Genomic DNA, 16,442 nt, shown 5'->3' on the forward strand with positions numbered 1-16,442 from the left:
TGGTCATTCTCATCTGATCTCTCTCATCAACAAGGTGTTTCAGCCTGCAGACCCTCTGCAAAAAACTAGAAGAGTAAACATATATAAACACAACAAGCAAACGCTAAACCACGGGGAAAGTGAGATGGAATTGACCGGACACATCAGAGGTGCACTGTAGTAGTTATAGTAACTTCACCTCAGGATTAATCACCCATGTAATGTTCTAAGTTGGTTCTCATTCACCTTTGAGCCACAAGCTGGATATTTTGCAGTCTTGATCTAAGCTGGAATGGAATTACAACACAGCACCTGATTGTTACACTTGTGCAAAATCTTTTTGACGCCTCTGCTGCAATAGTTGCAGAATGCAACTCTGCTTTAGCAGCTTAAATTAAAGATGGATATTCGTACCCATCCTGTGACACATCATGTATGACATAACAGCAAATAGGTTAATGATGTTGTTAAAAAGGGTTTCAGTGAAGCGGCTTATTTCACAGGGTTAAATGCTGTGTGTAGGTTCCAATGTACGTTAGAACCTGCACAGTACACTTTTCCAGCTATTATATGCCCAGTCCAGCAACCCTGGTGCTGAAGTGTCCTGCACATGTCCTCCAGAATTGTGGGCAGCACAGAGACCAGCATTGTCCTGCCAATACCATGGCCTTAGGCACACAGACCCCCTCTTTGATAGGCTAAATCCTGATTTAAAGGATTATAGCTCCATTCTCTCTTGCATCAGCGGGAAACATGCAGTGATGTAACATGCGAAAGAATGGAATGGGTAGTTTTGGCTTTGGTAAACACAAGGCGATTAATTTTCACTAGAGTTTATCACTGACGTTAGTTATTCTATGATCTGGTCTCTATATACAGCATACACAGACTACATGGTCTGTATATGGATATGCATATATAATCAAGAGTACGATAACCATTTATAATTTAATTTATAATTATCGGGTAGTAGATGGCCACTGATAATGCTCATTGACTGGGAATGATAATTATCCTTTATGAATTATAATAAGAAATATCATAAGAAAATAAGAAAATTCAATTGAGGGAGTTGAATAGACAGAGTTGAGCCTCAGTGGTACCTCACAGCTTCAAAATCCAGAATTTAATCCTTTAGTTTCATGTTTTATCCCTATATCTGTGTGATTCCGTTTCCTCCAACCTCACAACACCATGCTGATAGATAGATTGGCTACTTTAGTTTGCCCCTAGATGTGAATGTGTTTGTAGTGCCTTTCAGCATGGGAACCTTTGTGACCCTGACCAGCATAAAATATTTTCTGAAGATGAATGAATGAGTTCCATATTAGCAAATTCATCTCAAGCCTCTTTTCTTGAGGCTTCAGGTTTTGGTAGTTGTCAATGTAATTGTGCAACTTATTCTTTAAACCTATAACTTTTGGTCACTCATTCCTCTTTCCTCCAATTGTTTTTATTCTAATTAACGTAAAATCTGCTCCATGTAATCCTGTGTGACGTGTTAAGCCAGAGGGAGGGGTACCACTACAAATGGTCGAAGACAGCAAAATCTCTCCTCACTACAGTGTTGGTGACGGACGCTTCAGCTGCACGGCAACGTGTGTGGTAAGTCATGAGAAAGCTTTGGCCTGGAATAATCTTTGTGCTTCTATCATAAAGTGTTTAAGTTTTGTGTGCTGGATTTTGCTGCCTGGACATTGCATTGGGATTTCTTCTAATGACTAGAATAAGAAGTTGTTTGTGACTGATGAGTGAGTCTTGGATGGGTGTAGCAATATTTGTTAATGGTCCAACAGGTTGGAAAGATCAGTTTGGTTGTAAGAATTTATTATTAATTATTAAGCATTGCAAATATTCTGAAGAGTTTGAGAATTGCCTCGATAAGAAGTTTATAATGGAGATGCATAAGGGTGGATATGTATCAAGGCTTTGTTCTCAGTGAGAAACATTAATCAGTCTGCATTCATTTCATAAATGCACAGGAATAAAAGGGACCTCTTTATAGATTTTTAATTTTTTTTTAATTTCTTTTACTGTATACTGAAAAATATTTTGTTAATAGGTACAATAAGAGCATTCTTAAGGTACTATCCTGGTACTATACTTCCAGTTTTCTGAAGACTGTGCTTATCTTCTGAATCAATGGCTATTGTTGTAAGTACATTTTTCTTTATTGTTCCTCACTCTCCTTATACAACATACTAAACACTGCATGATTAGGGACAGGGGGTTCAAATAACCTTTGAAAATAGTGGTGCTGAGCATCAGGATAAGTTTACCATATCATGATGTACACAGAATTATTGATCTAAAAAGACTAAATGTGAGCTTTTTGACATTAAATAATACTTTCTAGTTTAATCCCACCTAAATTGACTTCTTATATTTCCATTGTCCTCATGCAATCAATTGTATATTTTAATTCTCAACAGTCTCCACTTACATAGTATATATAGTATAGTACAGTATAGTATAGTAAGCAAGTATTCCAAGCTCTGAATACCAGGTTGAGACTGCTAGCTCTGATCTCCAAGAATAGTTTTCATTTTTTTAACCAGGCATTATTGAATTCATGTGAGCCAGCTTAGTGTTTCCTCATAGTTGCACTCATTATTTGGGCCTGCTCCTCAGTAGAATAAGGGCTTTGGTTTAGTGTGTTTTTCAGAGCCGGTGTCTTTGTGCAGGGTGGAACGTTCCGCATGGTGTCAGAGGAAGAGCAGACGCTTAGGGCCAAACTGGAGCGTCTCACCGTCAAAGACCACGGGCCAGTGTTTGGACCTTGCGCCAAGCTCCCTGATCACACCATTCAGAAGGTGTGTTTACAGACTCTGGCAGTGATTAAACCACTGCTGTCAGTATCTACATGAGAGATATTATATATCATCTATTTTATTCATTTGATCTATTTCCACTGCAGCTGTTGTTTTATATATGCTTGTGATATTTACTGGTCATTGTAGGCTAAAGATGAGCTGAATGAGACAGAGGAGAAAAAAGTGTCAGCAGTGAAGGAACTGAAGGACATCATTAAAGAGAAGGCAGACAGCGGAGATGACCTGGCCAAAGCGGTGCAGGAAACGTTCATTGAGAAACCTGATGCCGTGATTATTAGGTTCATTCGGGCCCGAAAGTATGATGTGAATAGGGCTTTTGAGCTCATGAAGGGTGAGAAGGCAATCCTTAACGTTCGCGTAAAGGCCATATAACATTCACAATTCTCTGTAGTCAGCAATTTACAGTGTCTAGGTATTCATATGGTCAGTAATGGTGGAGCAAAAGCATACTGTGCTACTTGAATATACTTCCTGATCATACTGATAAATAGAACTGTTGCTTTGCTTTAGGTTACGTGCGCTTCAGACGAGATTACCCCGAGCTCTTTGAGAACTTAAGCCCAGAAGCTGTACGCAGCACCATTGAAGCCGGATACCCAGGGATCCTCTCTAGCAGAGACAAACATGGCCATGTAGTGTTGCTCTTCAACATTGAGAACTGGGACTATGAAGAGATCACCTTTGATGAGGTAAGAATTATCTTGTATGTTTCTCACGTTTAGGAAATTGGGTATTGGGTGAGTATTAAAATCACTCAACTTAAATGTTGTATATTTGCCGTCATCTTGTTCGGGCTTTATTATTGTTATAAAAGTGACATTCAAGACATATAAAACTACAGCCTTTTGCTGTAGATCATCAGAGCTTACTGTGTGATCCTGGAGAAGTTGCTGGAGAATGAGGAGACTCAGATCAATGGCTTCTGCATCATTGAGAACTTTAAAGGCTTCACCATGCAGCAGGCATCCAGTATCAAGCCCTCAGAACTGAAGAAAATGGTAGACATGTTGCAGGTAATTTCCAGAACGTGCCACATATTGTACTTACACAACTTCAGGAATCAAGTGCTTTAAATATTGTAGATCCATTTTACAAAATCATATGCACATACCTCATTGCTCTTCCTTTTTCTGTTAAAGGAAATATCCACCCTGAAGGACTTGCATATTAATCTTCAAAAGCATCCTTAATTTGTAATGGAGTTCTGAGTTTACTTTTTTAGTTCCTCTTTCATTGACATGTTGGTGTACTTTCACTTAGGTTAATGGTTTCCTACATTACCTAAAATGCTGTTCAAATACCTGCTGTTAGTGGCACCAGTGGGTTTTAGACCTTGCTTCATCTCTACCTAAAAGGAGTGATGCATTGGTTCTTCCTCACTTTAGTTCTGACTAGCTCTCTCACCTCATCATCTGTACACTCCTCTCAAACAGATCAGGTTCCAACGCTTCAACTTTCATGTTAATATCACTAGCCAAGTCTCTGCTGTCATATAGCTGCATTGGATTCTGGAACTTTGAGTCCAATGTTTGCTGTCTCCACTACTTAATTCTATGTTGGATATCTCATTAATATGAGGTTGGTCATCAATAGAAAATGGTGAGTGAGAAAAGGCCTTGTTCTTGTGTTTTTCGCAGCTAACAGCGAAACCTGACTAGAAATGTCCCCTAACTGCTATCTTCTCATGGGAAAAACTATAATTGAGCACTAGCCAACAAATTAGCACCGAAAACACTAATCAAATAAAAAAAAAAATTTCAATATAAATATATTTAATGTGTTTCAGGGTGGAGATTTCTATTAAATCAAGACTGAGATTATGTTTGGATTAGGAGGATCATCAAAATTTCAGAACTCTAATGCTACAGCTCTTCTCTTGGCCAGGACTCTTTTCCTGCTCGCTTTAAAGCAGTGCACTTCATCCACCAGCCCTGGTATTTCACTACCACCTATAATGTGGTCAAACCATTGTTGAAGAGCAAACTCCTGGAGAGGGTAAGCACCAGAGGATCTCAACAAAAGTGCTCATCTTAGTATAATAAACACTGTTAGGATCGCATTGGAAAGGACACCTGAGTCTGACTGAGCATTTTGCCTGTTTTATGTGTCTGAAGGTGTTTGTCCATGGAGAGGAGCTGGAGAGCTACTACAAGGAGTTTGATCCTGAAATCCTGCCGGCAGAGTTTGAAGGGAAGGGTCCCAACTATGATGGCAAGGCAACAGCTGCAAAACTTTTTGACTGAAAAATACAACTGTCATGAAAAAAATGTGTATGTTTTAGTATTACAGCATAGAGAATAAGTATGTGAAAATTTGTTTGTAAGTCATATCCAATGTGGACTATGTGTAAAATGACATATTGTTGTGGCAGAAAAATAATCTGATTACATAAAATGTCCTATGTTCGTGAATGTTGATATAATTGGCCTGAGGGAATCATGCAATTATGTAATATCAGTGCTGAGGAATTGACATCATTTAAAAGTAAGGACAAAAAAAATCATTTAAAAATAGTTTAATTTGCTTGAGCATTTTTAACAATATATTTGTGTACCTGGTGTACACACCATTATTAAGGTTGTTTCATAGCACAATAAGATATTAACAGTTCACACTACAAGAATATGTAGCCATATTTACATCAAGATATCTGTATCAGTGTAAATGACTTGGGATGGTCAAAGATGCTTGATGCATTTAACTCTCCACTATCCAGTTTGATTTATTGCTGAATGATGTAGATTGTAATCACATTCAAGAAAAAAAAAAAAAAAAAAACGTTACTGTCATATGGTACTTATTGAACTGTCTTTTCTGGGTCTTAAATCCATTGTAATTAGCTAAATGTACATCAGCACAAAATATTGACCCTATCATGTTATCTACTTAAGGTTCAGAGTCAAAAATTAATCCATTTAATAATTTACATCTTGCTCTATGCAAAGAATAAAACATGACAGGGTGTGCTGTTATAGGAAAATAATCAACAGTGAGGTGGTGTGATGAAACAGAGTTACTGTTACAACCCCGAAGTTAATTATTTTCCTGTAACACCATGTCCTGAAGTGCAGTTCCACTTATAACACAGCAATCTGCCAACAGTAACTATATTTTAGTTTATTAAAGAATGACACATAATTTTTATCCATTTATAGTTACATTTAATGTTGTGGGAAGTCCACAAAATAAGTTTGTTTCTATTATAAATTAAGTTACAGTAAAACATCACCAGCAATGTGGCATTTTATGTGAAATCCTTTACACTCAGCGCCAGCCACCAGAGGGTGACACTGTTCCACAGAGGAAAGTAGGTAAACTGAATTTTATCCCCATAGATATCCATCTTGTCACATCAGAATCAGTTTCTCATTATCAGCCAGCAAATAGTGACTGCAGCAATCTCAGTAGTATGCAAGACAGCATGATAAATTAGTGGTTAGAGTGCAAACAGAAATCCTTCTGCTGAAAGTGTCCATTTTTTAAAACATCAAGTCACCGTGTAAATGTTCCGTCTTATTAACAAAAGTGAAGGATGCAATTTATTTTTAATGCACTCCCATTTCTGATCATTTACAGACTTGGATGTAGTAAGCTCATATACTCCCTTACTAAGCCTATCATATAGTTGCAGTGAGTGAACAAGTATTGTATAGAAATTCAGTTGGTTACAGAGATATGTGTCTCCATGAGACTGTTTCTTGCTTTGTGTTCAGTATACACTCAGACAAGTAAGTCAGCCATTGAATGCATTTGAGTTACACTTATGAGTGAAAATGGCTGACCTTTGCTAAGCTTTGCCTTTGAGTTCTGTGCAATCCATGGCTTGGTGATACACTATGGCCTGGTGCTCCTTCTTCCTCTGGCAGATGGAATTAGCATAACCGATGATGACTTTGTCCATCCAGGTAAGACGCTGAGGGAAGAGCATGGTGCCCTCAAAGAAGCCCATGTGGCCTCCGTGCTGTGTCAGCACAAACATCACATTCTCTTTGTGTTCTATGGGGATCAAAAGTGGTTTAGCATTAGTATGTATATGCCATTTAAAATACTGTAATACTGTAGGTTGTCTTTGATTAAAGAGGGTATAATCACAGGTCCTGGCTTTACAGTTTATCTTAGATACCAAAGTTCTTCCTGCCTTTCAGTTTGCTGACAGAGACCCATCAATGCTCCATTCAAGCCACATGATCTGGAGAGCAGCTATCTATTTCTAGCCAAAACAAGGATTGCCCCGAGTGTCACAGCTATCCTCTATACAGAATGGAAGTAGGTGAACATATGATTACAGGGCCATATGGAGCCTCTGACAAAAGGCATGCTGAATGAGAGATGAGAGGTACATCACGACAGTTGGCCCGCTGGTGAAAAACACACACTCTGAAACTTCCTGTCATCTCAGTCATCACACTCAGTCTGCACCAAGCATTTGATCTAAAAAGCAACTCTCTGGAGAAAAGGTACTCAGGCGAATCCTTTGAGGGCATCAACACCTGCAGTTCAATAATTATATTCTCTTCTCTGTCATTTCTAAACCTAACATCTATCGACCACATCTAACGAACCATAATCGCACTACATTTCCAGTACTGATTAAAAAAGAGAAGAAAACACTCACTTATACTCAAAACTCACTTATAATAAAAGTCTTGGGGTGGGAGAGCTAATTTTTGTAGAACGTTTTCATGAATTCTCCAGCCTAAGTTATTTGTAAATTAAACTCTAAATCATCACCTGTGCTGATCTAAAAGTAATCAGAGGAAGTCCATTTAATAGGACACAGAGGACTTTATTTTACATATAAAGAGGTCTGTCTGCAAAAATTGGCCTCTTCTCAGAAAATAGAAAGTACATGGTGTCCATTGAAATGATAATCATTCCACCCGCAATATAATGGTTTTGGTGTCTGTACTTTAAGTCATTCCTGTGGGACATGCAGACAGGACATAATCTGATCTTGGTGCACAGTGTGTCTGCATTGACTGATAAGATCTGTTGTGGAGAAGGGAAGTGCGTACGGTGTGTACCATCTAATAAATAATCACACAGGGGCAAATGGATCGCATGGCCTTGAAAAATTCAGCACCAGCATCTGAGTACAGAGCTTATGCAACACACATAGTTTATACTCTGAGTTTGGAGACTGGGTTTCTCCAATGGAGTATGGGGGAAAAGGATTGCCATACACTTTATACTTTTTATACTGGTACAATGCTGACTGAAATAAATATTTTGTGCTTTCAGAATTAGCCTTAACAAGTAGAGCACCGATTACTTTCTGCTTTCGTGGATTGGAATATCATCAGAATATATGTAATGCTCGTTTAAAAGTTATACATTGTTTATTTTTTAAATTTGAATGTTATAAAAGACACATATAACGTTTTTCTTATTGATTAATACGTTTGTGGAAGTGTTACCTGCTAGGGTATGAGGTATAGTCAGAAGAGACTCATGGACAAGCGGGTCATCTGATGAATTAATCATGAGAAGAGGAACATTAACCTGACAGGTGCAAGATAAATTACACAAGCATTATTGTTATGCCATTTAAATGACTTGCAGTAATGTTAAGTATAACTACTATGATCTCTTTTTAATAATACATCTGACTTACATTGTGAATGTAATGTACACAGCTTTCCTTCTCATAGAATTCTTTTAAAGAATTATGACCATGGAACTTTCTGAGGAAAAATAAGTGGACAGATAGAAGCGTACACAACTTGAAAAAGGGTACATTATGGCTCGGGCAAAGCTATCAGAGCCTTTGGCACATTCTCTTTATATGACATGGCCATGACTGGATAATGATAATGCCAATAATATCTCAGCAAAGGAGTTTTCCTTGTTCCAAATGCTTTAGTAAATCGTCCCCTTACTGTAAAACTGTTTTTGCAGAAGACTAACTTCAAATATTCTGTACAGCTACAACTGACACGAACACACAAAACAAAACAGGACACCGATGCATTCAAAACACATATTGGAAAAAAAAGATTTGTAATTAAATTGGCTTTAATCAAATTGTACCTCATAATGCAGTCATCAATCTGCGTAAGAGATGTGGCCATGTAGAGACACCTTAAATCTTCAACATCCAGTTTGCCAGACTGTGCTCCAAACAAGCTTTTTCTACAAGTGAACACACTAACATTACTTCTATGAATGCTTCTAATCATATTCAGTGTCTAGAACAGTTACACATTTCTCAGCTATTACACTTCATTATACTACAGCACTGTTGAATTCCCAAATTTGATTTGTCAGAATATGATTAATTTTCTGTAATGGCTTAAATAGTAGTGCCAGCTGCAAGGTATAAATGAATATGCTTGTTCTAATATGCTATGGTTTTCATAATATCAGCTAATTCACAGGGACTTGTATAGCAGATGCTAAACATAATCAAAAACTAGTAATAAACAAATTTTTAAAATTTGTTGTTATTTAACAAAGAAAACTTATAATGGTCGATATGGCAAAGATTTCTGTAAGGAAACATTTATTTAAGTCTCCAGCCTCAGTGTTTTGAAATCATCAGAGGTAACTTTAAAGTTACTTTTAACTTTAAGTTGTTTACCGCAAGTCTTCAGAATAGAGGGATCTACCATCTGCCTTTTCTCTGTAACATGTCAAGGTGTGTAGTGTTTGTCGTATTAACTTAAAGTTAGAGAAAAAAGAGAGGGTCATGAGGGAATGAATGTTTATAACTGTTATGGCCTAAGTGATAACAGGAGCTAGCTTGTTTCATGGATGTTCGACAACATTAAATGTAGCTGTAAACTGATAAAAAAAATTTTTAAAAAAAGAATGAAATGTCATAAATAAATGTCATAAATAAATAAAACTAGTAAATGTTGTCAACTTGCTGTGGGATAAAAGGAATAAAACACATTAGAAAGTACTGTCATAGCAAAATAATCAGCTTAAGTGTGATAACAGTAACTCTGCTTTGTATCAGACCGCATCATCTGTTGATTATTTTTCTATAACATGCCATCTTGCATTTTATTCCTTATTTATCAGTGATTACTTGTGGGACAGGATGATTTTTTTCATATTGTCAGCCATGAAGAAGTCATAAATTCTCCTGCATTGGTCCCACTGTATAAATGTTTCATGGGCCCTGAAACAAACAAAAAAAGAGAACAAGAATATAAATGAACTAAACAATAACTCAGATGAAAACAAGTGTCATATTGTTTGCTTAAACAGAGATTAATGTGGAATGCACTATAAGAATTAAAACTGACCTCTGAGCACAATAGCCCTGACAAACACTGACACAGCATAGCACCTTGTCCTGATTGGCTTGGTTCTCTCCCAGAAACTTACACACAATGTTCCCACCTAGACTGAAGCCCACCACAATGAGCCAGGTCTGAGGGAATGTACGTTTGATGTAGCTCACCATGGCTGAAAACTCCCAGGTACAGCCTGTGGCACAGAAATAGATTGATATATCCAAATATGGGAATGGCCTAGCTGTATATATATATATATATATATATATATATATATATATATATATATATATATATATATATATATATATATATATATAAACCCAAAACAAGTGTTCCTAATAGCAAGAATTTTCTTCACTGTGTGATAACTATATATGGTAATATAAATAAAGACTGTTAGTCCTATTACTAGAGTGTTACATCACTACCTCCCCAAACATTTCGGACAGTGCAATTGCATATATCAAATAGCCAGACACCCAGACAAAAAAGAATGCCAGTCCACCAATGCAATGATGAAATAGGTGTAAAAGCTTGCCAAAGAGTTGTTTTCCATGGGAAGGCATTTCATTACACCAGCACTGGTCTTACCATAGGTGAACATCCGTGGAGATGTGAGTTCAATGTTTGGCAAGGCCCCCAGGTGGTTAAGCACAGCACATCTGTAGCCCTGCTTCTGGGAGTAATCCACAAAGGTACGGATATAATGCTTCTCACTGTGGTTACCGATCCCTGGGCAGATCACCATGGTTATGTCATCTGTGAACATACACCACAAAAGCAGTTAGCCATGTGCAGCATAGGTCCCTATTATATTCCATATTGTCTCTCTTAACACACCTTAACTTGATGATTGGCAGTTTATAGCCCTTAAAATCATGGACCATTTTAACTGAGTTCATATAGGTGTAATATACCCAGTTGAAGGATTTTAGGTTTACTGCCATCTTCATAGAAATTGTACAATCCAACAAATCATTCATCATGCAATTGTGTTGTGTGGTATGTATCAGATGCATAGTGTTTTACTGTTTTTAGTGTTCAACTGAGCCTTACATGACCTCAGTAATTTTGAGCATTGCAATCATTGTTGGTGCTAGGAAGGCCAGTTCTAGCATCTCCTAGCATCTCCTCAGTAGACTTTGGCTTTTCACACTTCAAGAATAATGATAATGATAGTGAGCCTTTTTGCTCACATATACATATGCACAGTGAAATTCTTTTCTTCGCATACCCCAGCATGTCAGGAAGCTGGATTCAGAGTGCAGGGTCAGCCATGATACAGTGCCCCTGTAGCAGAGAAGGTTAAGGGCCTTGCTCAAGGGCCCAACAGAGGCAGTGTGGCAGTGCTGGGGCTTGAACCCCCAACCTTCTGATCAGTAAACCAGACCCTTAACTGCCAAGCCACCACTGCCTCCAGTCCAAAGAGTGGTGCAAATAGGAAAATGAGCAGAATTGTGTAAAATCAGCATGCAAAATATCATCTCAGAATGCATCTATCTTTGCCTTAAATGGGATACACAACAGCCATTGACCAAATGAACCTTTTGAGGAGTAATTAAACCATTGAGGAGTGCCTGGTCAGTTAAATCAAGGTTCCTTTTACATCATGATTACTGAAAGATCATAATTCATTCTGTTTGGAAGTCATTCTGTTTGGGATGGAAACCAGTGGTGGCAGTGTGATGGTGTGGAGAATGATTGCTTGGCTTATGTTAGCACCCCCTGATACCCATGAAAGGCATATGAATGGCACAACATATCGGAAAATTGTTGCTGACTAAGTTCAACCATTCACAGTCAGACTTCTATCATTTGCTATAGAAACATAGTCAAGAACTGGCAACTTTTACAGAAAGAGGCAATTTGACTAACATGGCACATAGGCAACCACAGAATTTTTCGCATAGCCCCGTGACAAGTACGCATCTTGTTTAACTGCAAATCTAGTTTACTCATAACTAACTGCTTCAAACAAAACTATTTAATCACTTTTAAAGACATCATGAACTTGTTTCAGCCCAGTGACTACATCTTACACTGAAAGTGTGTTGTGGTCTTCAAATTTTTTTATAATGCTGGAAAATTGCAGCATTAAAATGTGCATCCCATGAAAGGTGGAGAGTCAATCAGATTCTGAAGCTTGAGGCTGGAAACGTGTACAAAAAATATCAAACACTATGTGACTTGTGGGCAAAGCATCTGACACTGAGAGTAATCCTTTCATGGCTACAGGTTACTCACATTTAAATGGACACTTCCCGCATAATAATACACCATGTCACAAGGGAGGTACTTGTATTCTTACAAAATGTTTTCAGGGATATGACAATGAGTTTTCTTCCAGAGTCCCTGGATCTCTAGCCTATTATGCATCTTTGGAATGGGGTAGAAATGTCTATTTACAGCTAGATTGCACAACTCTCTAAGTTGCAGAAGTGTGAAATGAACAACATCTTTTGAATCCCTGCTGAATTTATGCTGTTCTGAAGCCAAATGAGGTTTAACACACTATTCAATTGCCATACCTAGTGAATTGCTTTCTTTTTTTGTATATTATTAATACTTGCATAGGCTCTTTTTGTCTGAAAAGAGGCCAAGAACCAGTGTGTACATCATACAGACATCATAAATTCTCAGCATTAGGCTGGTACCTCACATACCCTCTGAATTTCTGAGAATGTTAAAGCAGTCCTTAAAAATACCAGAACAGTGTATGGTATGCATTCGTTACTGTTTATATAAATAAACTTACCACTTGTTATATGATCACCAAGGGGCTCAAAAAGGTCAAACGTGGCTGTAGCACCATCATGCATTGGAAGATACAAACGCATGCCGCAGGGCTCAGGAGAGTACACTCGGCCCATCTTTCCATAGAGCGCAGTTTGAAAATGTCCACTCTTACCCCACAGTAATGGTGGAACGTACCTGAGAACACAGACATACTGTATATTATTGTAGATGTAGGATGTATCGAATTGAAGGCCAGCTGCCAAAAGGTTGGCTAAAGATCATAGGTTTGATTTCATCTGATACCCTTTCCTTAACCTAACTTAACCAAGTTACTATTTCTTAACCAAGTTGCTGTTTCCTTAATGTCAGCGTATCAACTCCAAAGAACCATCTCAACATCAAAGGATCAACTACATATTGGAGAAATATATGCAATACATGTGAATACTCACTGTTTGGTTAGAATAGAGCAGGATTTGAGCAGGTAGTGATTAAGAGGTGTATTCTGACAGGTGATTTTAGGGGCTGCTGAAGGACTTGTTAGGTTGAGGCAGCGCACTATGATGTACAGCACAGTGGCTACTGCAGCCAGCTTCATGCCATCAAAGACAGCTGGCATCTCTGATCTGAGGGTCTGGGCATTTTGTTCCACATGGGCATTCATGATGAAACCACTAACCCTGTAAATCATATTACATTTTTTTTTCTTCATTAGAGCAGACATTTGCCACTTACATTTAGGCAATGTTTAAAAAGTTTTGAAATGTACCTGTTGGTTGCAAGTCCTTTGCTAGACTTCTTAAATGGTAGTATTTAGTTCTGAAAAAAAAGATTGTATTGATGGTGGCCCATATCCTTGAACACTTGCAAAGAAATACTGTATCAGTTGCTTGGTTGCATTAAATCTGTCTCTTAAGCCCTCACTCTCATCCTGTAATGAGGCTTATAGGTGAAAAGTAAGGCTGATTTGTCTGCAATTAAATTTATTGAACCCATCTGACCTGTCAAAGTGTCCTTACAGGCACTCATGGTGAAACTCTCCATGAACTCTCCAAACTCTCATTTCTAACTCTCTCAGTCATTACATATTTTTTCCTTTGCTAGATCTGACAAGTGCTATTAAAGAATGCTCATTTAGGGTATTTCAAGCTTTAAAAAAGCTTGGAAATGTGCCTGATGGTTGCAGGTCCTCTGCAACACTTATTAAGTGATTCGATTTAGATCCATCTCTTAAGTAATCTCATGAAATCGATCTCTTACGCCCTCACGTTTCATCCTGCAACGAGGCTATAAGTGAAGAGTAAGTCTGCAGCTGTTTTATTTAGCCCATTTTTATTGACTCAAGTTTGTTCTTCATGGGTCACCAAGCTCTGCTGGTTGAGCTTGAGATATATTGAAATGCATGCATAAATAGATGGTTTGTATAACTGATACTAAAAAAGGATTAATGTCTTGTAGACGTGTAGTTACACAGTTCACACAGTGCCCCAATGATGACTCATGTTTATGATAAGAATCTAGAAGTCTAGATATTTTGAGTACTAGACATGCAAAATGATCTACACCGTCACAGACAACATGGGTTAAAGTAAATTAATGAAATCAGTACGCACCGTTTAGAGATCTCAGAGCGTCTTGTTGAGCCAGCACAGTCCTAGTCAAACTTTTTTTTTGGTGATCACAGGACGCCTGCTTTGTCTACAGTAATACAAGATGCAAACTTAATACTAACGCATTACTCAGGTGCAGAGAGGCATCCTTACGGTTGCCTAGCAACTGCCTGGCGTCTCAGATTGGAGCCGAGCAAGTACTACACCTTTAAAGGTGATTGGCTGAAGCCACAATGGCGTCCTGCTTACCAGGTAAGTAGGCTACTGCAGGTTACAGGTGGTAAATGATATGTTACAGCCAGGGCATTATACACTCATAGGGCAGTTTATTAGGTGAAGATGCATTCAACCATCTTATACTCACATTCTACACCCACCATATATATGCACTTGGCGGGTTTACAATTACTGTCTGCAGCCCACTTGTTGGTACGCACAGTATTTCCTACCTCTATCAATGAAAAGGGACCATTGCTGATTAATTTCCCTGACATGCGTTAAAGGATAGGTACCACAAGGTGGAGGCAAAGAGCTGAAATTGCTCCACGACTATTTTGAACCACCTACAAACGTTCTGCATGATGTGTGCTCAACATTCAACACTTACTGATATGCGTTAGAAGGTCATCTGTAATTGATCTCATTTGAAGTGTAAAATCATCCCAACTTCTTATGTATCATCACAAGTTCCTAGTTTCCCTTGCCAGGACACCCGTGCCTGGAAAAATCGTATCAGTGCAATCCTAAATGGTTGATGACACAAGATCCATCGCCAGGATTTTCTCCTAGCCAGTATCCATTATATTATTAGAGATAAAGAAGGTCCGTTGGAGGACAATCAGTCTCACTTTACATTCAACCAAATCAAGTGAGATTGGCTAAATTGAATGAGGACGAGCATTTAAACGACTCAGCCAGAGAGCCTGTAGTGACCTTAATGACATTAATAACCGCTTTTTTTTTTTTTTAAATTACGGACCAAATTTCATTATGCACTAAATGGTAGTGCAGTGTGCATGTACATTATGTCTTTCCTTGTCTTGAATTGTTCTTGTGCGCAGAGTTGATTTGATTCTACTTCATTAGTATGCTATATATAGCCTATTGCAGCCGTTGCACACAAACCAAGGATACTAACACACAAATATTAAAGTAGATGAACTTTTTCTATGTTTTAATACTTTTTTTTTTTATTGGCTAGCACGTTTGCCTCACACCTCCAGTGTTCTGGGTTTGAATCCTGCCTCAGCCCGCTGTGTGTGGAGTTTGCATGTTCTCCCTGTGCTTAGGGGGTTTCCTCCAAGTACTCCAATTTCCTCCCCAGTCCAAAGACATGCACTGTAGGCTGATTGGCATTTCCAAATTGTTCATGGTGTGTGAGTGCGTGTGCATTTGTGCCCTGCAATGGGTTGGCACCCAGTCCAGGGTGTCCAAGGGCCTTGTGCTCCAAGTTGCCTGAGATATGCTCCAGGCTCCCCTGGGGTTCTGAGTAAGATAAGAGGTGCAGAAAATGGTCTAATGGACATATTCATCATTGTGCAAGATCATACTTATACAGTATTTTGCCCACCCAAAACTCATTTTACCCAGACCTTTAGAACTAGTTGTAGCTGTAGTTTAATTGTAATCTGTTTTGGCACTCAAATGTTTAGGAAAATGGTCCAAACTCCCAACTTAATAGATAAGAAAATTCATCTCTCAAACTGTGTTTGATATAGCTTAACTATCACAAAAAACTTATTAATGTTTACAAAATGATTTGTACAATGATAATGAGTACAAATGAATTGCACTACTGTTATTATGGTCCTCCTCAGGTTCTTGCACAAGCCACTTTCACTAAACAGTATTGATAATCCATTTGTTATGTACAGTTGCACAGAATAGTTACCCTACAGCTGCTTTTTTTTCATCCTGCTGTGTGTATGAGTATGTGAATGTGTATGTTTACTGAGTTTGATGTTATGTGATGGGACCAAACACAAGGAAAATATCCTAATACATTTTTAATTTATATGGTGAATGAAGTGATTCCT

At 38.2% G+C, this 16,442-nt stretch overlaps 2 protein-coding genes across 2 annotated transcripts; one reads left to right on the forward strand and one right to left on the reverse strand.

The window, feature by feature from the left end:
- Positions 1-1,554: 1,554 nt before the first annotated feature.
- Positions 1,555-5,837, forward strand: rlbp1b (retinaldehyde binding protein 1b). Its single transcript, XM_017473584.3, has 8 exons — positions 1,555-1,584; positions 2,042-2,133; positions 2,664-2,792; positions 2,940-3,144; positions 3,324-3,502; positions 3,668-3,826; positions 4,698-4,808; positions 4,928-5,837. The coding sequence occupies exons 2-8, from the start codon at positions 2,122-2,124 to the stop codon at positions 5,054-5,056; spliced, it is 924 nt and encodes a 307-aa protein (XP_017329073.1). The 5' UTR covers positions 1,555-1,584; positions 2,042-2,121; the 3' UTR covers positions 5,057-5,837.
- Positions 5,838-6,308: 471 nt separating this feature from the next.
- Positions 6,309-13,460, reverse strand: abhd2b (abhydrolase domain containing 2, acylglycerol lipase b). Its single transcript, XM_017473583.3, has 9 exons — positions 13,249-13,460; positions 12,816-12,991; positions 10,652-10,819; positions 10,067-10,250; positions 9,847-9,939; positions 8,844-8,945; positions 8,428-8,497; positions 8,231-8,315; positions 6,309-6,809 (listed from the first exon to the last, which is right to left on the reverse strand). Exons 1-9 carry the CDS (start codon positions 13,458-13,460, stop codon positions 6,601-6,603), a joined length of 1,299 nt encoding a protein of 432 aa, XP_017329072.1. The 3' UTR covers positions 6,309-6,600.
- Positions 13,461-16,442: the final 2,982 nt, after the last annotated feature.

Source organism: Ictalurus punctatus, chromosome 8 (assembly GCF_001660625.3).
Source record: "Ictalurus punctatus breed USDA103 chromosome 8, Coco_2.0, whole genome shotgun sequence".
In the NCBI taxonomy this organism is placed as follows: Eukaryota; Metazoa; Chordata; class Actinopteri; order Siluriformes; family Ictaluridae; genus Ictalurus; species Ictalurus punctatus.